A 22,861-nucleotide genomic window follows, 5' to 3' on the forward strand; every position below is an offset into this window, starting at 1 on the left:
ATTCCAGCAATTCCTCAATGGCAACCTGATCCAGCACATCAGGACGGCACCTTTCCACCCGGCAACCAACGGCCAAGCAGAGCGCATGGTCCGGACCGCGAAGGAGGCCCTCATCCGCCTAGCAGAAGGGGATTGGGAGTTCTGCATCGCCAAGTTCCTCCTAGCACAATGGATAACGCCCAACCCGGTGAGCGGCCGCTGCCCCGCCAAGCTGTTGATGGGCCGGAGGCCCACGATCCTGTTGGACCGCTTGCACCCTGATCGAGCCCCAGCCCAACAAAACCCCACGGAGCAGAGGGTAAGCACCTCGCGGGTTCTTCCCCGAGGAGTCGGTGTTTGCCGAGAACTTCGGAAGGGGGTCGAGGTGGCTCGCGGGCCGCAGCATCCGGGCGACGGGCACCGAGGTTCAGTCTGGGAAGACAATGGGGACTAGGATCCTAGTCCCTCCACCGGGGAACCAATGGGAGCCATGGCGGGAGATTCAAACCCACCTATGGTGACCAAGGGGTGGTCCCCAGGTGTGTATATAGTTGGCCTGCCGGCCGTTTGTCTGTTTGTCTTGTTGTGTGCCTAATAAAGCGTGCTATGCACCACGTCGTTGTCTATCGTCGATCCATGCGGCTTCCCACTACACAATATTGGGAAAGGGCAGGGAGGAGCTGCAGGACTTGCCAGTCCTCCTCACTGCTGAGGCAGTGATGCTTCTCCTGCCCAGCTGCCAAAACTGGGGAAGGGCAGGGGAGGAGGTATGGGATTCTCTGTCACTGAGATGGTGATGCTCTCCCCTGATGCGGGAACACTTGTGACAGGAGGAGTAGGATGTGTGGGACTCCCTAGTTATCCCTGCTGTTGAGCCAGTGACTCTGGAGATAGGTGGTGAAGGGGAGTTGTTGCTACCCCCAGGCACTGAGGCAGCAGTGTTTGAGGTAGGCAGGGGCAAAAGAAGTAGAAGCCTGAGCTGCCATGGGAGCACCACAGTGAGTGTGTCGGGGAACAGTGACGGAGAAGGGGTTGGGAGAGAAAGAGAAAAATGAATAGTAACAGAAGGGTGGAGCAGAAAAAAAAAGAGAGAAGGGAAGACTGACGGAGAAGTGATGAAGAGAAAAAGAGTGAGGAAGATTGACAGAGAATATGTGGGGGAGATGGAAGGAAGTAAAAAACAGGGGGAAAGGGATACTCACTCTTTCCCCACAGTTTCTTTGCAGGATTCCTCTTGTACTAGCCTAATCACAGGAAAGGACTCACAACATGTATGATCTTCTGTTTGAGAGAGACAGAGTGTGTTACTTCTGCTGCTGAATTGTATATAGGATTATGCTTCTGAACTTCTAACTAAATAAAACTTTTAAGGGTTCATCTGTTATCAAAGAGAATAGGACATTTTCTTCTCCCTAACATTCATAAGATATAAAAAGCTAGAAATAACTGCACTCTCAAAGGTTGAAAGCTGTTCTAGAAAGTGTACCTGAGGAAAAGTTCTAAAACAATTTGCTGTTGTAGGGGTTAATGTGTGGGTGGGAAGGCACCTGTGGGTTAGATTGATCTTACTGCTACCAGCAACCTAACTTTACAAAAGCTAACAAAAAACCTGTGACTCAATTTGCATGAACAAATTTTTTTGGGGGGAGGGAAGGACACCTATCTGTTTTTATAAAAAGTTACTATATTTGCTACGTTTTGTTTTGGCAAGGAGAGGAAACATTTGTATGCTAAATTGTGGGATCATGTTTGATCTCAAGTGATAAATTAGTGTCACTTTACTTTCAGCAAGGCCTGAACTACTTAGGCGAGTGCTTTTGGAGACAAAGCTGAAAAAAGAGGGAGGGAGTACCTTTGGATGAGAGTTTTACAAATAAAAGATAGTAAACTAAAAGAGACTCACAGCTATACAAATTCTGGTGATCCATTAAAATTTGGACATATGACTCCATTAAGACTAATTGGTGCTGACATGTTTCCTTGTTCCACAATTGTCAGAGTGAGCCTTAGAACATCCATTATATCTTTGCTATTAGTTGTCTTTAGTGTCACAACTGTAGTTTTATCACGCAATAGCTAACGTTTCTGAAAAAGTTTATACAAAGAAGTGAAATTTATGGCATTAATACCAGGGATCAGTTTGCCTTGGCCCCCTAGAGACAAGGAAAGCACAAGGTCTTCTTAGGTTGTTACATTTGAAATAGCCAATTATGAGGCATGATCTGACATCATATACTCTGACCACACTTCCACCTCACAGACTTTTCTGCTGGCTGATGACACACCCACCCTCCCTTTAACATCATGGGCTTAGCCAGTCACCTTCAGGACCAAGTAGGTTTTTTTTGGGGGGATCTTCTGTTTGGCTATTGAGGGGGAATTTTTTCCACCTGCTTCATGATGATGTGATACAGGGGTTTAAACAGGCCTGTAGTGTGTACTGTTTAGGCCATAACTAGTTTGGCAATAGGGCTGCTAAGTCCCCATGGCGCGCAAGGGATCCCCCGGATTCTGGTGCTCTCTTCCAGTGCCAGCCATCTGGCCGGCAAGGGAGTTACCACTCCAAACATGTAGGACAAGGGACCAGTGAATGTGATTTATGAATGTGATTTTTGATAATTTTCTTGACATGTAGAATGACAGCTGTCACTGTGCCCTATTAGGAGTCTGATTAAAGTGAATTTAGATTTTAATATTTAGCCCAGACAGAAGAGCTGTTGACTAGGATTAATTAGAGTATTATTTTAATGGTTAAAGGTCTTAGAGTCAGAAAATAATGGGATGGAATGCACATTTGAAATTATAAGCTTTCCGGTTGAAGGACATCTGAGAAGTAAAGCTATGAGATGGAAAGACTCTGAGTGTTCTCAAAACAAATATTTTTCTGTGTAGAGCAGAGCATCTGGCCCCAGAAGGTCTCCCAAGAGCTAAGTTTTGTGCATCTTATCAGGAAACTCCCTAGTTTCAGGCTGCCAAAAGAAAGCCCCTGTGTTCACTGATGTTTTCCACTGTTCCGGGACCAGATAAGCAGACGTAATTACTGACACTTATGTTCAGCGAAGAAACATGCCAATAGAGAGGTGCCAGGTCAAATGATGCTCTGATGATGATACCTGCTCAACAAAGGCTGCAGTTGCCAGGCTGCCTAAATATGTTAGCATATGTAATGATATGATGTAGGTCTACATAAATAATCAAATAAACTATTTAAACCCAATGTTGTTGTCTCTTGTCTTCACTGGGGTGTATGTATCGGGGCAAATGGTTATAAGGGCTTAGATGGTTTTGGGGAAAAGATAATTATTTCTGTAATGAAATCAGATGATGCTTCGTTATCAAAGTAATCTTTGAATACTTAGGATATTTTATATAAAAACAGACAGTCTGCTACTGAAAGCAGAGTATACATGGAAGGATTTCTATACCTTGATACTATTCAAGTTAATTCAGAAATAAATTCCATTGAGCTCAATGAGATTTCTTCTCTACTGTTACAGCTTCTGTCTATTGACACATTTTAAAACCTACCCATTCTCCAAGGATCTGATGATTTTCCTTCTCATTTTGTCTTCACAACAATTCCATGAAGTGGCTTAGTCTGAGAGAAGGTGACTGGCACCAACAGTGCAATCCTAAGCAGAGTTGCAGCCTTATAATTAAAGCAAATGGTTTTAGAATGGTATAACTCTGTTTATAATTGCACTGCCAGTGAGTTTCATGATTAAGACGTCTCCGAGGTTCTAGTCCAATAACCAGTACACCCCACTGAATTTTGCTAGTAAGCCCATGTTTTAGTTAGCACTCTTCTTGAATTACCAAATGATAGTAGTTACTTAGGTAGATAACATGATAGCAAATAGTTGATATGTAATATATTTCCTTTTAGCTTCTAGAGCAGGGGTCCCCAACCTTTTAAATGCCTGTGGGCACCTTTGGAATTCTGACACCGAATTGTGGTACAGCCACAAAATGACTGCCACAAAATTGTTGCTGTAGGAAGCAGAGGCAGCCACAAAATGCCACAGCTTACCTTTGGTCCCATAGTGAAGATCTCTGTGCTGTGCTGGCAGCTAATGCCAAAACAATGTTTTTATAAATATGCACTGCCAGTCAAACCTCCAATGGCCAGTCAGAAGCCTTGCTGAGCAAAAACACCACCTGTCCCTGCCCACATTCTAAAAATACTTGGTGAGTGCCAAGAAAGTTGATAGAAGCTGCCATGTTAGGGACCCCTGTTCTATGGGATTATATCAAACATAAACTCCAAGACAAAAAGTGACAACTTAATTCAAAGTTAGATGTCTGAGGGAGAATATGTATGTACAAGTGGGGGAACCCAAAGGGGCATCTCATCTTTTCCACTATTTCCTCTTTCCATTCTGTGAAAGTCCCCATAGCCTCTCCTGTTTTCCTGCTTACTTCTGACCTTCCCACCCACCAGCCAACCTACCTCAGCCTGCCCCCTGTCTTCAGCTTTCTCTTCCTCCCTGTCATAGTCTCTGCCTATGGCTCTGTTGAGCAGTGCCTGGCTTTTTTTGGGTAGCTGCTGCTGAACATTAGCAAGTAACCGGGCCTAGGCAAGTCATGCAATTTGTGTGGTAGCAAATAGCTTGGTGGTTGGTTGTGGGCCTTGACCCAATGAGTCTTCCTGCAAATGCCAAAACTGTCCTGGAAAATGCCTTGACCCCTTGCCCTGCATTCTACTGACAGAAAGGAAGGCAATTACTGCAGTTGTTGCCTGGCAATGGCCACTGAGGGCATTTATATATTGAATGTACAAGTGTTGCTTCTATCATTGGAAGAGGATTAGCTCCCCAGTGGATATTTTCCTTTTAGATTTCAGATTTTTCTGTGAACTTGAGGCTCTTCTCAGGTTTATAGAAAGATCTCTTTTCTCTGTCTGTGCCCCCAGTATCTGTATAAAGTATCCACAGATGAGTTCATGCTGAGAATCAGATATATTGATAAGTGGGGACGTCAAGAACTTTGGTTCACTCAAAAGGAGTCTGCTTTAAAAGTCTGGTTCAGCCTGGCTGCGGTCAGGTTACATTTGTTGTCTTTAAGTCTCCTAAGTTTTACACAGACATGCTGTAGGGGGAGAGTCCATTCTTGCACCTGCAAGATAACATGTTCCCCCTCCGGCCTTGGCTTCCCCAATCAACATTCCAAAGCAATTAAGTTCTTTGAGAAGGGGTGATGGTGTGAAGCTGCAGATCATATCACCAGGTCTTCTGACATGACCAGAGACCAATGAAATCACTGATTGGCCTACTTGTATCTATAGGAGACTGTTTGAACCCTGATTGGTGCAGAGGCCAAGCAACCAATTGGGATTTAAACAATAAATTAGCCACCTTAGCATCTGTTCAGGGGGCATGATGGTGTTTGCATGTTATGCTGACATGCAACATCACCTTGCTCACATTTGGCCATCTTGAAGCTCTTGCTGCTGAAGCCAAAAAGCATTTGGGACTCTGGAGATGGAGTACATTTTGGAGACAGAATTGAATGGATAACACCTTGCCTTTTGAGAACCAAAGTTCTTCAAGTGTTTAGCTAGTTTCTTAATCTCTAGTTTTATTGTTTTCCCTCACAGTAACTTTTTAAGTAATTCTGTATTTTTATAATAATACTCTTTGCACTTAATAAATATATTTTATTCACCAGACTCTGTTTCTTGTCTATACTGCTGCAATAAGACAATCTGGTGCCTAGACTGGCAGCTCAACCTTTAGAGTAACTTGTGGGTCCCCCGCTGTGAGTCAACCTTCCAAGCAGGATTCCCTAGTTAACCCTGGGAAGGTCAAACTTCCAGGCAGGATTCCCTAGTTAACCCCGGGAAGATCAGGGGTTTGTCCTTTGGCTTCTGACTGAAGGGACACAGAAGGACAAGTGGTAGCCGACCCAGGTTAAAGGTATACAGGTGCCTAACATCCTTTGTAATTCTAGCTAGCCAGTCTCTTGGCTTGGGCAGGAGGGAGGCTCTCTTTGACAGGGGAAACCACAAGGACTGCAGGGGGCATATTTCCACCCCTGCTATATCCTCTTTTTCTTCCCTTATAGCCCTTTACTTCTTCCTACCCACCAAAAAACCTAGCTTTATCTGTCCCTTGTCTTGAGCTTTCCCTCCTTTGCTCCCCCTGGTGTAGTGGTTAAGAGGAGCAGACTCTAATCTGGAGAACAGTTTGATTTTTCCCACTCCTCCACATGAAGCCTTCTGGGTGACCTTGGCCAGTCACAATTCTCTCAGAACTCTCTCAGCCCCACCTACCTCAAAAGGTGCCTGTTGTGGGGAGAGGAAGGGAAGGCAATTGTGAGCTGCCAAAAGCCTCTCAAAGCAGACAGAACCAACATGCTCAAAGAACCAATGCAGAACCAAGGAATTCCAGCAGAAGCATAGGACAATGTGGCAAGCCTAACACAATACATGTACAACCCAAGAATCCAAGCCAGTGCCAACCAGAGAATCCTCCAAGCCAAACAGAATAGGAAAACTGCTGCAAGCCCAACAAATGTAACATTAGAGAATCCAACCCAATGTACATCTCAAGAATCCAAGGAAATGTCAAAACAAAATCCATCACAAACCACAAACCTGACACAAACCAGCTTGCACAAAGAACACAATATTGCATGACTCAAAGAACTTATTTCAAAGCACAGAATCTAAGCCAAATCATCCTGGCAAACTGAAACTAAGCTCTGGAAAGAAGACACTGACAGAGACACACACAACAAAATTAAGAAAAAAACTCATAGGAGCCTTAAATGCTGGCCCCCAATATTCCTGGTTGCTTCCAAATATTTCTGGGATTTTAGAGGACTCATTTCCTGGTATCCTGAATATATCTGAAAAATATATCGGAATACATCTGAAAAATACCAAGGGTGGTGGTGGTTAGATATATATTCAGATCAGTTTAAAACTGGAGGTGAGTTGAGAGGGGAAGGAGTGAAAAAGCAGGAAAGATAAGAAGGATAAGAAAGGGAGGAAGGAAAGAAAAGGGGCTCAAGGGGGGATATGAGAGCTGAAGTGAACAAAGCAGGGAACGGGAAGCAGCTGCACCAGCTGTGAGGGTAGGAAGGGGAGAAAGCAGAAATAATATGGAAAGCAGGACCAATGGGGACAAGATTCCTTTCTGTAAGTACTCTTGGGTTTGCTGCTTGTCTATATCTATATTTATGGAGGAACATACATAGCTAGAGGAAAATTAATGGGTGTGAGATAGGGGTGTGCAATTTTTTATGGTATTTTTTCTGTTTGGGTCAATTGGACCCCACCCCATTGAGATTTCCAAAAAATTCAAGATCCCGATACAAGTAAAGTGGAAGAAGAAAAAGAAGGGGGGGGGGAAGCAGTGGCAAAGCTGCAAAAAACAGCTGAGAGGCAGCTGTTTAGTTGAGCTTGTGGGGAGCAGTCTCCCTACCATTTCAGCTTCAGGTTCTCTTCTGCAATACCTTTAAATGAGGATGCACAAGAGAGCCCAAAGCTGAGCCAACAGGGAGCAGTCTCCCCACCAGCTCAGCTGTTTTGGACTCTTTTGTGCGGCCCCTTTAAACATGTCCATTTAAATGGACTGCACAAGAGAGCCCAAAACAACTGAGCTGGTAGGGAGACTGCTCCCTGCCAGCTCAGCTGGTTTTTTTTGGGGGAAGTGTCTTTTGCAGTCCCTTTAAGGGACAGCAGAGGAAAGACCAAAAAATAGCTGAGTGGTGGGAGCAATCTGCTCCTGCCTTTCAGCTGTTTGGAGGGCTTTGATGATCTTCCCAGTAATTCCCAAACTTATCTGGGATTCGGGGAGGATTTTCCCCTCAACTTTCCTGAAAAATCCCAGATACCTTTGGGATGCTGAACTATACCTGAATACTACTGATAAGGTATTTTTTGGGTATAATTTTCAGCTCAGGTAGATCCGAATGCACAACCTTAGTGTGAATTTCTGGAGAAAAATAAAAAATCGAATCAGTTTTTTAAAAAACTGCAAACCCATCCTTGTAGATTATTGTAATAATGAGAGGTGGAAACAATATCAAGAGAATAAGGATGAATGCAAAAAAAAAAATCTGCCACTTGCTACAGAAGAAAAAATAGGCTTAATGATCCATAGACACAGTCACTGTGTACAAACACTGCCATACAATTAAAAGAAATCATATTAAGGATTTGAATGGAAAAGTGAAGATAGGGGATGAGTCAAGGGACAAAAGCTTAAGTGTGTGAGCATATATGCATACACTAGGGACTAAATTAGACATGCTGTAGGGATTTTTTTTTTGTTAATCAGCTGCTTTAGGAGGCCTGCAGCTTAGACAAAGAGGGATTCTCTCTTCCCCCTCTGCAATTTCCTTGACTTTAAACAGCCCCCTGCTATTTGCTTTACTGAGGGAAACTCAAGGAAACCATTATGGTTCTCCTCAATAAACTGCAATTCCAGGAGGTTATTTGAGGTCAGGAACATGATGGAAAGAAAACCTATTACACTATCTTGCTCTTGCATGGTCTTCCTATCATGGCTGCTTGGAGAAAACACACTTCTGCATTCCACTACCCCCGCAATAGACCTCCAAGCATCTTGTTTAGTTTGGCCCAGAGGTGCTGATACTTACTTGGGAATTTTCATTAATAGTTTACAAATTATCTATTGATAAATGAGGCACAGGGAGAGGTGAGGAATTACTCCTTTTTGTGTTGGGGATGTTTGGTCCTACTCAGGAACCCTCTATGCACAACTCCTCTGTGCACTGACTGAACCTGTGAGGGGGGCACTGAGCATGAGCATCCTGGCCCCACTCCCCGCTTCTGTGAGACCACTGGTTCATTCGCAAAGTGTAAATGCTTGGAAGAAGTTCCCACATGTAGACGCCCTATGACCAGGGCAATACTCCATCTAAGCTGTGGAGTCTTGTGAGCAAAAATTCTACTTTGTGAGCTAACGGCATTAAAGTTGTGAGCAAGTTATTCGGCTACTGCATAAATTAGTTTGTTCTGGAGCCATCTTTCCTGAACTAAGACAAAAATGTGTGAGCTGGAGGCTAAAAAACGGTGAGCTAGCTCATACTAACTCAGCTTAGAGGGAACACTGGACCAGGGACATTGTTTTTTGAATGTCGCCATCCACAAGGAGTGAGTGCAAATGCTGATACTTCCTCTGTGCATAGGTCCTGTGTTTACAAGCCAGCACTCACGTGAAGGGGGGACATAGGACCAGCACACTCATGACTGCTGTGGAAGGGTTTTCTGTAAAAGGGCTGCGAGAAGGAGATTTCATGATGTTATAAGCAACTCTCAGTCAGAGTTGGACTCTTGAGACAGGACTAGATACAAAAAAAGAACTCAACTGTCTTTGTGGGGGGGAACCTATATCTTTGTGAAGTTTTATATGCTTCAAAAAATTCAAAAAAATCCAAGAATTCATTAGGTAATTAAAGGCTACTTTGCAATTCCAAGTTACTGTGTAATTAAAGAAGACTGCAGGAGGTTAGTTCCATGATGAGAGAAAGCCTCATATTTCAAGTATGCCACTGAATGTAGGTTTCATCTTCATTTATTATTAAATTTTATTGCATTATTAAGAACTATTATATTTATAAACTGAATTTATAAACCTGCTTGCTTGCATTTAAATCCCATGAAATCCCATAAAAATATAACAATGGAAGTATGACAGCACCCGTCCACTTCCCTCCCTCAGAGGCAAGATTTTTCGCCTGTTTTTCTTTCCCTTTACTGACTGAGCTGCCCTAGTAATGTGTTTTCCTCTTTGCTGAAAAACTTTGACTGTCCCACCCTGTCACAGTAGGATCTTATGGCTGTTGGCTCGGCCTAGGAACCTGAGGGGAGGATCAGGAGCCAGCTTTAACAACTTAAATGGCACTTGGGGCATTCTGAAGTTCAAAAACAACAAAATATTTTAACATAGAGGGGAAAGGTCAGTTAAAATCAGGGGTTGAAAATTTCTGAGGTAAAATCAGTACATGCAGATACTTTAGTTTTTTTAATGTTTCAGGCTAATGAGACTTTCTTAAGCTATTCACAGGCTGTGATCATATGGAGCAGAAGCTGTGGCAGGCAAACAATTCCCCCGCGGATTAAAGGGACGCGATCAGACAGACACATCTGTCTGGCATCCCGGAGTTGTTGGTGGGACATCTCGTTGCGCCGCAGGAGAAGCGCAAAAAACCACCAGGAAAAGGTAAGTATTATGCGGAACTGTGGGGAAGGCAGGCGGAAATCTGATCGCCCAAACGCACGTCAGTTCGCCCCGGGGCAAACAGCCTCGCTTCCCACCCACAGTTCCTTGGTGGTGTGATCAGAGCCACAGTTACTTAAATCTTTATGTTGAGATGCTTTTGTTCCAGTGTTTCCTCAAAAACTCCAGTACACTTTCTTTGAATATACTCTTTTGTTTTCCAGAAGGCTGGTACACTCTTACCAGTACCCAAACCCCTTCTCTTGAAACACCAGTACTCATCTTGAGTTTTAAACTTACTCTTAAGGTCTCTAAAGGCAGTTTTTAACCACACCAGACCAGGGATCTCTGCAGTCTTCAGAGCTAACTCCCTGTTCGACTTCTCATAAAATGTTCAACCCCCTACTAGGTTTTTATAATAATGTGTTCTGTATAATAAGTAATAATGTGTTCTGTATTTTGTTTTTCCATATATAAAGGTATGTTGTGTTCTCCAGCTGCACTGTTGGCATGATGTGTCAAAATGTCAATATCCATATTTTCCTTTTTTCTGTTGGCTGTGTATGAACACATTTTTCTGCATTTTTAAAATTAATGTATTTTTCATAGTATTGTTGGTTACTGTTTAAATGGCTTTCTTGCAGTAACCAATTTGCTAGCTTTTTGGATTTTCTCATTTTGGCAGGGCATCCTCTTCTGTGAGGTACTTTTGGCTTTGTATTGTTCTGCATGGTTCTGATGAGGGATTGTTGCTTCTGACAAAAAAAGGCAGAGATCCTTTCAATTCAATGCCCTCTTAAGGGAGGAGTCAGCTCTGTGACAGCCTTCTGTGAAGGGAAGGGAGTGACAGTTGGAGCCCACTTCCCCCTTTGTTTCCCCCTTTTTCTTTATTGAACACTGGAAAGAGAGCCATCTAGCCTTGCTCAATTCCCTTGTGCATAATCAGCCAACTGACTGAAGTAGGCTTCAAAGAGGAGTTTGCCTGGGAATTACCATCGCTTTGTTTATGTGAGGTGAGATTTCAAAGATTGCCTTACTGGGTACTGCAGGCCTCGAGGTGCTACAGGTGTCCTGTACCACTCTCCTTCGGAGTGCCCTTGCCAAAAGCAGCTGTTTAAATGGCCATCGGTTAATCAATGAATCAGCCTGAAGCACCTTTGCTTTTTCAGTCTCTCACCTTGCCCTAGAGAATTGTGTGGTTGCAGGGCTCCAGTCTTCTTCTACCTGAGATAAATCCACATTCACTCACAGCACCACAGCTGTCTTTGGCAGTTTATTTGTCTGTCATAGTTGCTAAGGAACATTTTTAAAGGTGGTGTGTACAAACTGGCACTGGTTGGAGGAAATCCCACCTTCTCTCCCCCTGCCCCCTACCGCTCAGTCACTGTGCCTACCTATCCACTAATGATGCCTCAGCTGTCCTTTTATCATTTCCCTCTACCTTCTAGTCAGTCAGAAGAGAGAAACAGTGGGAAGAAGCAATGCCCAAGCTGGTGGGGGGAGGGAAAAGCAATTAGAAGCCAGAGAAAATATTTTTAAAGGATAGCAGAGCCTGCAGCTACAGAGGTTGGGGTGAGAATTATCCTTCTCTCCCACTTGCAAAGATTTGCAGTTACAGGCTCAAATGTCCTTTTAAATCTTCCCCCTGCTATTTAGCTATTCATACTGCAGGAAAAACAGCATTGATGGGTGAGTGGCAGCAATGAATCCTCCTCAATCCCAGCTCCAGTTCTACTGTTGCTTCCTCCCCTCTTCCCCCACACATTGTCTCTCTTTCTATCTGTGTGTGTCTCTCTCACTATCAGCCAGATCTGGTTGGCTATGATTGGCTATGAAGCAAAAATGTTAAACACAGAACAAGAACCCCAGAAATCTGGAATTCACTGCACAGCAAGTTTACTCAGTCTCCCTTCTGCGATAGGATTGAACCTTGCTATTGTATTATTTAGGCTTATTTCTTGCAAAAAATGATTAAACTCTTATCATCAATAGTTTCCTGCCAGCTAGCCCTAGTAACTTTTTATTAGTTCCCATATTCCCCAGTTATTAAAGGCATCTTCTATATGTACATTATTAAACAGTATATTCAACTATATTTTTTCAACACACAGCCATTTTTAATGTTGTCCCCCCCCTTATTTATTTCATTAAAATCCTGATACCCGACAGCAGGAAAGAATAATTAATATTTGCTCTCCATGTACCAAGAATCAGAGCACTAGGGAATAAATCAGAAGATAGCTTTATAAAATATAAACTTATCATAGTGCAAATCATCTGCATTAAAAAAATAAATTCACCCCTTTTAAGTAGAATAACCGTGGCGTGTCTGCGGCCATATCCATTTTCAACGTAACATGAGTAATTTCCGAGGTCTCCTTCTTCCACTGAATCAAGGATTAATGAGATGGAAACTTCTTGTTCTCCAAGATGTTCCTTAAGAACTCTGGTGCAAAAAAAATCAAATTATTCATATGCAAAGTTATTTACAGAATATCAAAGCAAAAGATAATCCTGATGTGATGTTTCTCACAAATAGAAACGTTCTGGTTTCAAATTGACTACAGTGTACTTTAAATCTTAATTAAGTTATATAATGCCCTTTTCTTCCTTATTATTAATGAGGAGGTTTAGTTTTGTAGATGCTAATAAGGGCTGCAATTAATTTGCTGGCGTTAAGCACATCCTGATAAGATATTGGGGTTGTGCACAAAATGTTGGCAAAGGTTTACATGCTCTTTTAAAAGTTTTAAAGGGCTTATTGAAACTATGGAGTACAGAAGAAGTTTGGAGAAAATGATTATTTCTTGATGCTAACATTAAAAATGGATGCCCTTTTTCATAATAGATTTGCACATGACATAAGGATAGAGATCTAGCTATCTATCAAATACACACACACAAATCTAATGTATAAACTTGGTACATTTGACTGGCATGCTAAAACTCTGAATCTCTTGCTATATTCAAATATCCTGTATCGTGACTGAATGATATAATTACTATTTCTCAAATTTTACAGAAGAATATTATGAAAAAATAAGACAAAAAATTATTAATAAAGTTTGCTGTTTCTCCATACACATAATTCCAAAAGAGAACTTCAATTTCATTGCTAATGTTCTCCTACATCATTGGAGGATGAAAGTAAGCACTTTGAGTGTAAACACATGGAGATGACCCACCAGTTCTTGTTCTGCCTTAGCCATTGCAAGCAGAAAAGTAAAGAAGACATGTCTTTACACTGTCATCATTACTCAAGAAAAAAAAAAGAAAAAAAAATACTTCAGGGTCCTCCCTAAGGAGGCATAAAATGATCAAACTAAAATGCGCAATCTCTTTTAAACTTTTAAAAGCTCAAAGTCTCCAGCCAAATATTTCCAGAAGAACTTTAGATAAGCAATACAAAATGCCAGCTATTCATAAAATTTAGTACATTGAAGTGAAATAAAATGAAATACAGTGGAGTGGAATAAAATGAATGCATATTTGGGGTGAAACTGTAGATTACATATTTTGTTCTTGTCAAATATAATAATTTTAATTCTGCTTACCTGTAGTTACATATATTTCAGAACAGATTTTCTCCATCATTTTACTCTGTCTAAAATACTCATGGCCTGCACCCATAGAATTAGCTGCCTATTTCAAGAAAATAAACTCCTGATCTATAATAAATATTTCTCTGTTTTTTATCATACTCTTTCAGCTTCCTTTCCCCTCTCTGACTCCTCCCTAGACAATTATCCTCTTACATAAGATCATAAATGTAGCCATTCTGAATCAGTCCAATGGTCAGTTACTCCTGGTTCAAACAGTGGCTAGTCAGATATGACAGGGAAACCTACTAGCAGCAACTGCAAACTATGGCCATCACCTTCTGACTGCTCCTCAGCATCTGTCAGTTACTGAATGCCTCTGAGTACAAAAGTCCAATTTGGTTAATTTGGCTAATATGGTTCATAACTAATGATAGACTTATTGTCCCTAAATTTGTCCGACCCCCTTCTGAAATCTTCTAAAATAGTAGTCATCGCCATATCTTGTGGTACTGAGTTCTACAAGTTAACTAGTCATTGTGGAAAGGAGTACATCCTATCATTAATCTACTTCTAATCACAGTGTAACAGCAAGTTCTAATCTAGAGCAGGGAGAAATGTTTCTGTCTATCCACTTTCTCTATGTCATGCATAATTCTGAAAACCTCTATTGTGTCACCATTCAGTTGCCATTTTCTAAACTAAAAAGTCCCAAATGTTCTAGCCCTGACAGAGGACAGGTACTCCCATTTGACTGCCCTTTTCAACATTTTTCCAGCACTTTAATATCCTTTTTGAGATGCAATGACCAGGACTGACCAAATGTGGCTACATCACAGGCTCATATAAGGATCCAGGGAAAGACCATGGCTCAGTGCATCTGCTTGGCATGTCAAAGTTCCCAGGTTCCATCCCCATCATTTCCAGTTAAAAACGCCAGGTAGTAAGTAATATAATAAACTTCTACTTAATACCCAGGAGAACCACTGCCATCATAGATTATACTGGCCTTGACAGATGAATGGGCTGAGTCAGTATTAGGCAGCTTTTCATGTGACATTGCTAAGGCAATTTTATTATTGACCCCTTTGAATTAACCCTAGCATGGAATTTGCCATTTTGATTGCCACTGCATGATGAGTCGACATTCTCAGTGAGCTATCCACCACAATCTCAGGGTCTTTTTTAAAAAATCTGTCACAACCATTTCAGATGCCATCAGTAAACATATAAAATAATTACGAATAATTATGAATTGTTTGACCTGCACTTCCTTACATTGATTATCATCTGCCATTTCTTTGCCTGTTCTCCAGTTTGGAGAAATCCTTGTGGAACTCCTCACCAACCCATATGTTTTCAACATCCTAAACAATTTGGTGTTATCTGCAATCTTTGCTGCCCAATACAGATACCTAGAGATTCCATTGCTCATCTCTCTCCAACTCAGAAGTTGTATATTTATTCCCACCCTCTGCTTCCTTTTTAAGCAGTTACATGTCTTCTTATCCAATGTTAAATTTACTCAGAAGCTTTTGGAGGGAACAGAAAGGATTAAGTTTGCTTTCACTTGAATATTTGGTCCAACTTGGCTTCCATACTGCAACACTGTTTTCAGGAGCATGCCAGATGACATTTTCCTTTGTTCATCTTGCTTCCTTGTTTCCTCCTGGTTTTTATGCTAAGTTTCATGAATGTGGTTTGGTATGATCTTTCTGGAAGGATTTAAGTCAATGTGCATTTGCATGCCATGTGGACAAGAAGGTGCACATTTTTCCAGGTCTTGTTCACAGTGGGTCCATTTTACTTGACTCACACCCCTGTAGCCACCATTCCCCTTACTACTGTAGGGCTGTTTTCAGCTAAGCTCTCCTTTTAGTTTTTTTTTAAAAGCAGTTTTTAAGCAGTTTTGGAGCAGTTTTGGAGAAGGAATAATTTGTTGGGCTGCTGCATGCTTAGTTAATACATGTTTACACTTCAGCATGTGTGCACAAATTAAAATACATATCCAGATTATGGAAAGGGCAATAATCATTGATAGAAAGCAAGGATTGGAGCAAGGTGTTGCAGAGCTGAAGCTGTTGGCCACATGGTTAATGACGGAAGATTAACCATACCAAGAAACTCTTTCCTCTGCCCTCCCTTATTAATGACACCTTCTCTCATGTACTCATAACTCAATCCTACTGTTTAATCACAATTTAGAATCATTATTTACCTGTAGTCCTTTAGGTCTCCACTCTACATAGGGATGAGAATGAGGTGGGAATAAAATGCTGGTAGATTTGTACATACCTCTTCTGATTGCACATTTTGGAAATCTCACTTATGTTAAAAATGTCCTGCCAATTGAAAACGAGCACAGAAAAGGTAGAAGTATTCTCCCTGCTGTGCTGGTTTTCTATTTTCAGATATATTTTTTTAATAGGAAAGAATATTAAATCCCAGAATCCTTACATCAGTTCCCCAACAGTGATTCCAATGTCGATGGAGAAATATGGGGAAAGGGGAGGGGTTAAACTGTAGAGTTTGGGGTGAATCCTGGAACACCAGCACCAACATCATGACATTACTTCTAATTTTTGCTGGCAGTGACATTGTGCACAAGTGCAAAGACATTGCACCTGTGCCCTCCCCCATTCCTTTAGAGTGGAGGATTCTACCATTTCATTCTTTTGCATCCAATGTCTTAGCCTCAAACCTATCACTTTCCTCTGACAGACTTTTCATCCTTTTTTTTTTAACAAGGAATTCCTTAACAACAACATTCCTCTGCTAGAAAACTGTTCTCTCTGTGCTCTGAATGTGTTATGGCTATTACACTTATATTTTGATTTTCTTCTGTTATAAACTTTAAGGTGGTTTACATAGGATTCCTAAGAGGTATTGGATCGAGTCACTGACCAATCTATCACCTCTTAAATTAAGCAAAGGTTTATGCAGGGCTATTTTTGGGCAGGAACGCACAGGAACGGAGTTCCGGCTGGTCCCCAAGTTGGCCACGCCCAGCAGGAACTCATTAGCATAATAGGCCACACCCAACAGCAGAAATCCATTAGGATTGGCTTTATTAGGGGTGTGCGGCCTAACATGCAAAGGAGTTCCTGCTACAAAAAAAAGCCCTGGGTTTTGACAACAAACGAGGTAAACAGAATAACAAGCAAAAGGTGGGTGTGGCTGGATAACCACACTTCTGGTAACATGGGGGTGCATCCTAATGAGCTGTGCTGGAGGGGTGTGGCCTAATATGTTAATGAGTTTCTGGTGTTGGGTGTGGCCTATTATGCTAATGAGTTCCTGCTGGGCTTTTTCTACAAAAAGAGCCCTAGGTTTATGTATTATATGTCCTTGATGCACACCATGCCACTGTATGGGTATGTGTATGTGCTTGAGAGAATAAGAGAGAGATTGATAGTGGGTATCTTTTAAAAATGTTTCTCTGGCATTTGTGTGTGAATTTTTTTTTTTACCCCTTTCTCCCAACCAGCAGTTGAGGTGGGGAGCCTGAACAGTGGAACCCCTGAGAGCAAAAATAATTTTTGGAGAGAAAGTGTCAGTATCTGAGGACATTGCTAAAGGGAATAGAAGAAAATCTGTTGGTATTGTTCCTCTGCCATTGAGGTAGTGGTCTTCTAAAAAGCCCCCCCCCATCAAATCCTTGATAGTCCATTACTTTTCTTTTTGATGTAGAAGTGTCTTAGTCAAGGTCCTTGGCTAAGAGAGGAAGCAGAAGTTTGGAGACTGGGTAGGAGAAGCATGGCATAAATACATAAATATTATTACTATTTCGGCACATGTGGCTGCCTGTTCAATATGACTGGGCAATGCCTGTAGTTTGCAGTAAATATTTAGCATTGTATCAGCTAATAGTGTTGTATTTCTCTAGCCAGAATACTTCCTCTGAGGCATGAAGTCTTCTGCCAGAAGCATGGTGCAGACTCACCTGAGTGCCACCACTTGCTGATTGGGGAAAGGCAGTAAGAAGAACATCCAGCAGGGCAAATGGGGTGGGCTGGGCTGGCCGGCCTCTTCCCAGTGGTTTTCCCCACCCACCCACTCTCCCACCCACCCTTAGTGTTTTGGTTGTTATGGGTCTTGTATTTTATTCCTTTCATCACAGCTTGGGAGATTTGAGCATTGGGATGGATCCTTTTTTAGGGGAGACCAGATCAGAGTTTCTGCCTCCCCCAGTTTGGGGACTCCCTTAAGGGGTCTCAGGGGTGAAGCCAATCAAACTGCATGCCCAGGTGGGGGGTGGCTGGCTGGCATCCACCACTAGGTGGCAAGGGGACCATGCAGCGCCCAGTGCCCACATGGATCCAGAGTCTTGCCACTCTGCATTGTCATCCCCCAGCAGGTGGCATGGGGGAGGTTGGTTATTGGGCAGCAGGTGGGTCACCCGATACTGGATCCGTCCCCATGCTGCGCCAATGCACCTTTGGCTGTATCCAACAAAAAAGCTGTGGCCCTGTTCTTACCAAGAATTGTGTATGTGTGTGTTTATTTTGCTGCATTGTCCTCTCTTCCCCCTGAGCTTGCAAGATGAGCTCTTACACCAGAGGAACATGTTACCATTAGCTGAGCAACTTATTGTGATTTTGTTCAGTATTTGTTTGAGTAATTTAAATCTCTATATGGATTTGAATAGCCTAGGAATCTCCAACCTTCAACTAAAAGAAAATTACAAAACTTGTGACTGCAGAGATATGTTTGCATGTACAAAATAATAACTTTCTGATGCAGCTCTACATGCATACACTCCAGTAGTGATAGAGGCAAAGCAGCCATATAGTGTTTCAAGGCACATTCTAGTAATGAATTTCTGTTGTTCCCTTTATATAGTGCTTTACTTTCTACAGAGAACTAGAGATTAGTCTTGACAAAATGTATAGATTTTTTTTTACCTAATATCACTTTCCCAAACCCGACTTTCATCCAAATCCTCAATAAACTTTTCGCCTTTCATCCAGTACATTAAAGGACTGACTTCTCCGCTGTATCCAAAGAATGCTCGGCAGGTTAGATTAGCAGAATGGCCTGTTGAAAAGAATTAATAATGAAAAGATGTTATTGCAAAACTTGCAAAAATGTTTCAAGTTAAGATCAACTGCTAAGTAATAGTTTTCCAGGCAAATCAAAGAAAGTATTACTTAAAAGCTTGTCTTAAAATAAAATGTTATAGATGCAGTGTTTATTTCACACCATTGTTGGACACATATTCTGCAAGAGAGAAAATGATCTAGAGCAAGCTACAGTCCAAAAACCCACTCTTTTAATAAAAGATCCTTGAAGTAAAATGAATTATTTCTAGAGGTGTTGCTTAACTCATACAAATTTGTATAGCTTGTAGTACTTGGAATTTTTTTTTTATATAAAAAAAATACAAAATTAGACTCCAGTAATATGTAGAATATAACTTTAGATTTAATATATTTTTAGACAAAATCCTAGGTGCAAAGCTCAGAGAGAGCTGAATTTACACTCGCAAAATTCACTGGTAAGGCTCTGCAGAACACTGGGCAAGCCCAAGGACATGCTAGAGCTTAAGGGGAAGAGAAGGTGTGCTATTGAGGCACACCTTGACCACAAATCTTTTTGAAATCAAATAGGGAGGGGTTTTTACTAATTTCTAATAAAGCTTCCATTAAAGCTGCAGTTTTTCAGATTAGAACAAAGAATTCATATACAGGCCTCTTCAACACCCAAAACTCAATAAATCCGCAATTAACATTAAACTTTATATAAAATATGTTTATACCAGGTTAATCCTTAAGCCTTGTAAAGTACATTTCCCATAATACTTCACAGGCCAGACTGTATTCCCTAAGCTCTTGCAGACAATCAACCATATGACAACTTGCAAAGTCAGGCCCACCACAGAGAACAATGGGAATGATAAGCTAATATTTATAGTCAGATGTATCACAAAGGAACTAGATATTAAAAGTGGGGGTCCACCAGACTTGTGGGGGCATCCTATCTGCCCCCCAGTCCCTCACTGAGCCCAGTGTGGAGCCCCAGGAGGCTTGCCCAGAGCAGCTCTGAGTGAGCCAGCAGAGACTGCCTCCCTGCTGCTCTCTGTGGCTTGCCTGGAACAGCTCTGAATAAGCCAGAACAGTCTCCCCTCCCCCAGTTCTCCACAGCTCACTGGAGAGTTGGGGGGGGAGACTGTGCTAGCTTGCTCAGAGCTGCTCTGGCTGAGCCACTGAGAGCAGCGGGGGGCAGTCTCTGCTGGTTCGCCTGGAGCTGCTCCAAGCAAGCCAGCCGAAACTTCCCCCCAGCCACTTTTGTGCCAGGCCCAGTGCAACTCGGGGGCCTCAATGCTGCCAGCAACATACCCCACTGGGCTCCCAGGCTGCATGGTTGCCACCAGGCCTAGTGTCAGCTAGGTCTTTCTCAAGCCCTGGCTGCCATGGGAGTGGGGTGACTCTGGAATGTTAAATTTCATTTCTGCGGTGTCTTCTATGTTTCTATTATCTCTGTATGACCTTCAGTGCCTGGTGTTCAGTTCAACCCAGTTATCTTTCTGGTAGTTGGGAACTGATTGCTGCAGGAGGCTTCCTGGCTGTGTCACTACTTGCTTGCTCCAGTGTGGCTCTCCAGTGTATCTACTGCCACCACTGGTGGTCCCATAGATACATCAGTCCCTGACCACTCAAGGCCTTAAAGGTCAGTACCAAAACCTTGAACTTGACTTGGCACTTCACTGGGACCCAGTGTAGCTGGCATAGCACAGGTTGTATATGTGCCATCAGTGACATTCCTGTCAGAGCTCGCACTGCTGTATTTTGGATCAGCTGGCGCTTCTGTGTCAGTCTCAAAGGCAGGCCAGCATAAAGTGAGTTACAGTAGTCTAGCCTGGAAGTAACTGTTGCATGGATTACCATGGCTAGGTCAGGGAATAACAGGAAAGGGGCCAATTGCCAAGCTAGCCACAGGTGAAAAAATGCCAGCCTGGAAATTTGTGTTACTTGGGCCTCCATATTCAAGGTGGCATCTAAGATCATGCCCAAACTCTTGATGTACTGTGTCAGTGGCACCCTGTCAAGAGTGGCATGTCTAAGCCCCAGCCCCAAAGCACCCCCCCAGCCACAGAACCTCCGTCTTAGTTGGATTCAGTCTCAACATGCTCCTTTTTAACCACCCCACCACTGCCTCCGGGCCCGCGGCCAAGTTTTGTGGGGTGGCAACTGGGTGGCCATTCAATATCAGGTACAGCTCAGTGTCTTCAACATACTGGTGACACCCAAGGCCAAAACTCCACGCCAGCTGGGCGAGGGGGCACATATATATTAAATCACATCAGACAGAGGAGTGACCCTGAGGGACCCTGCACATTAATGGGTGTCTAGAGCCATTCCTCTCCAGCACCACCCTCTGTCCCTGACCATGGGGACCGGTTTGAAACTTAGGGTGGACCTACTTGAAACTTATGGGGTCTTTAGATTAGAGGGAAGACTATATTCTGTGCAACATTGGTGCCATTATCTTCTTCATTATCTTTATAAGCAGCTGCCCCAGACTCTTGAATAGATTCCTCATTGAACATAACATTCCAGAACTGGAGAAAAAATAGATTTGCATTCCTAACCAGTAATGTCCTACCAGAAATTAAGCCATCACAGTAAAATCCTCCCTCCCCAAATCCTGCATATGAAGTTATTACTAAATTTTACTTGGCAAACATCCGTAGATGAAGTTCATTTTGGTAATTAGCATGCCTCAGAAGGTTGTCCAATGCCACCAGTCTTGCTAAATTTCTCTGGACTTCTTTCAGTTCATAAGATCTAATGAGTCTACAGTCTTTTGGCTCTTAGCCAAGAAACACATAAAAGACCATAGAGATGATATTCTCACCCTATAGGGTCCCATCAGCCACTTACAGGCACACATTAATGTGTATATGTTGATTTTTTTGGGGGGAGGAAAGATAACTGTACTGAATGAGCAGAGAAAGGGAGATGAAATGTCAAAAAGGCAACCCCCCAAAAGAGGACTCTCTTCTCATTAAATTCTTAGGGACTTTCCCTCCTGAATGAAATATTTAAGCATATTTTAAAACACAGAATCCAAAGTTTCTGTTCAACATAAAATATTTACACATGGGAAATAAATTAAAGAAAGAAGCACCATCTCCCAGCAATACTGTACAGATTACTGCTGAGCAAGGGCCATTAATATGCCAGGTGTTCGTCTGTAAATTAATTTGGAGGTTGTGGCTGCCTTATAATCTATATTTTCCAGCTTGATTGAGTTTTGTAACAAACTGTTTGGAAGGTCAGTAATATGGTTAGAAGATCCTAGGAAGGGTCTTCCTTATTAGCTTATATTGTTACAATGACCTTGTTAGTCACTCTAAGTAATGGCAAAAGAAATGGGGGATTTTAGTTTTTCCTTAATTTAGGAAAAGTGCTTGCCTGTTTTTTTGATCCTGAGCATGTATTTACTCACTGCAAGTCTACTGATTAATAGCAATTGCTTCTGATGAGGAGACAATTTTTCTCCAAGCCAGTTTTGCCAGGGATCCTGGAGGTTTTTCATCATCTTCTGAGCATAGAACAGGGGTCACTGGAGGGGTGTGTGGGGGAAGTATTTGTGAATTTCCTGCATTGTGCAGGGGGTTGGACTAGATTACCTTGGAGGTCTCTTCCAACTCTATGATTCTAGGGCATCAACTTAAAATTCACACAGACAGGCTGGTGACCACATAATTGTGTGTGTGTGTGTGTGTGTGTAATGGGCATGGACCGAATCGCAAAGCAAAATTCATGATAAATTTTGCCCTGTTTGTGATTCCTAAACAGAAGTTCATGATGGGTCTGCTCTCAAGAACTTCCATGAACTTTCAGAGCAGGTTTGTGCTGTTTGTGGTTTGTGCATGGGGCAGTGGTGTAGTGGTCAGGAGCGCAGACTCTGATCTGGGACAACTGGGTTTGATTCCCCACTCCTTCACATGCAACTGCTGGTGTGACCTTCGGTCAGTTACAAGTTCTTTCAGAGCTATTCTCTCAAAAGCAGTTCTCAAAAAAACTCAGCCCCACCTACATCACAGGGTGTCTGTTGTGGGGAGGCTAAGGGAAAGGAGATTGTAAGCCGCTCTGAGACTCCTTTGGGTATCGAAGGGTGGGATATAAATCCAATCTCTTCTCTTCT

General features: G+C 42.4%; 1 protein-coding gene across 1 annotated transcript in view; it reads right to left on the reverse strand.

Annotated features, from left to right (window-relative positions):
- Positions 1-22,861, reverse strand: part of LOC107106121 (interleukin-1 receptor accessory protein-like 1) — an 83,922-nt gene that overhangs the window by 43,171 nt on the left and 17,890 nt on the right. The window contains exons 5-6 of the mRNA XM_015406212.1: positions 18,613-18,745; positions 12,470-12,615 (exon numbers count right to left, since the gene is read on the reverse strand). Of these exons, the coding sequence (XP_015261698.1) occupies positions 12,470-12,615; positions 18,613-18,745 (279 nt within the window). The remainder of the gene's footprint in view (positions 1-12,469; positions 12,616-18,612; positions 18,746-22,861) is intronic.

The sequence above is a fragment of the Gekko japonicus genome, unplaced genomic scaffold (genome assembly GCF_001447785.1).
Source record: "Gekko japonicus isolate JY-2015 unplaced genomic scaffold, Gekko_japonicus_V1.1 scaffold1231, whole genome shotgun sequence".
NCBI lineage: Eukaryota > Metazoa > Chordata > Lepidosauria > Squamata > Gekkonidae > Gekko > Gekko japonicus.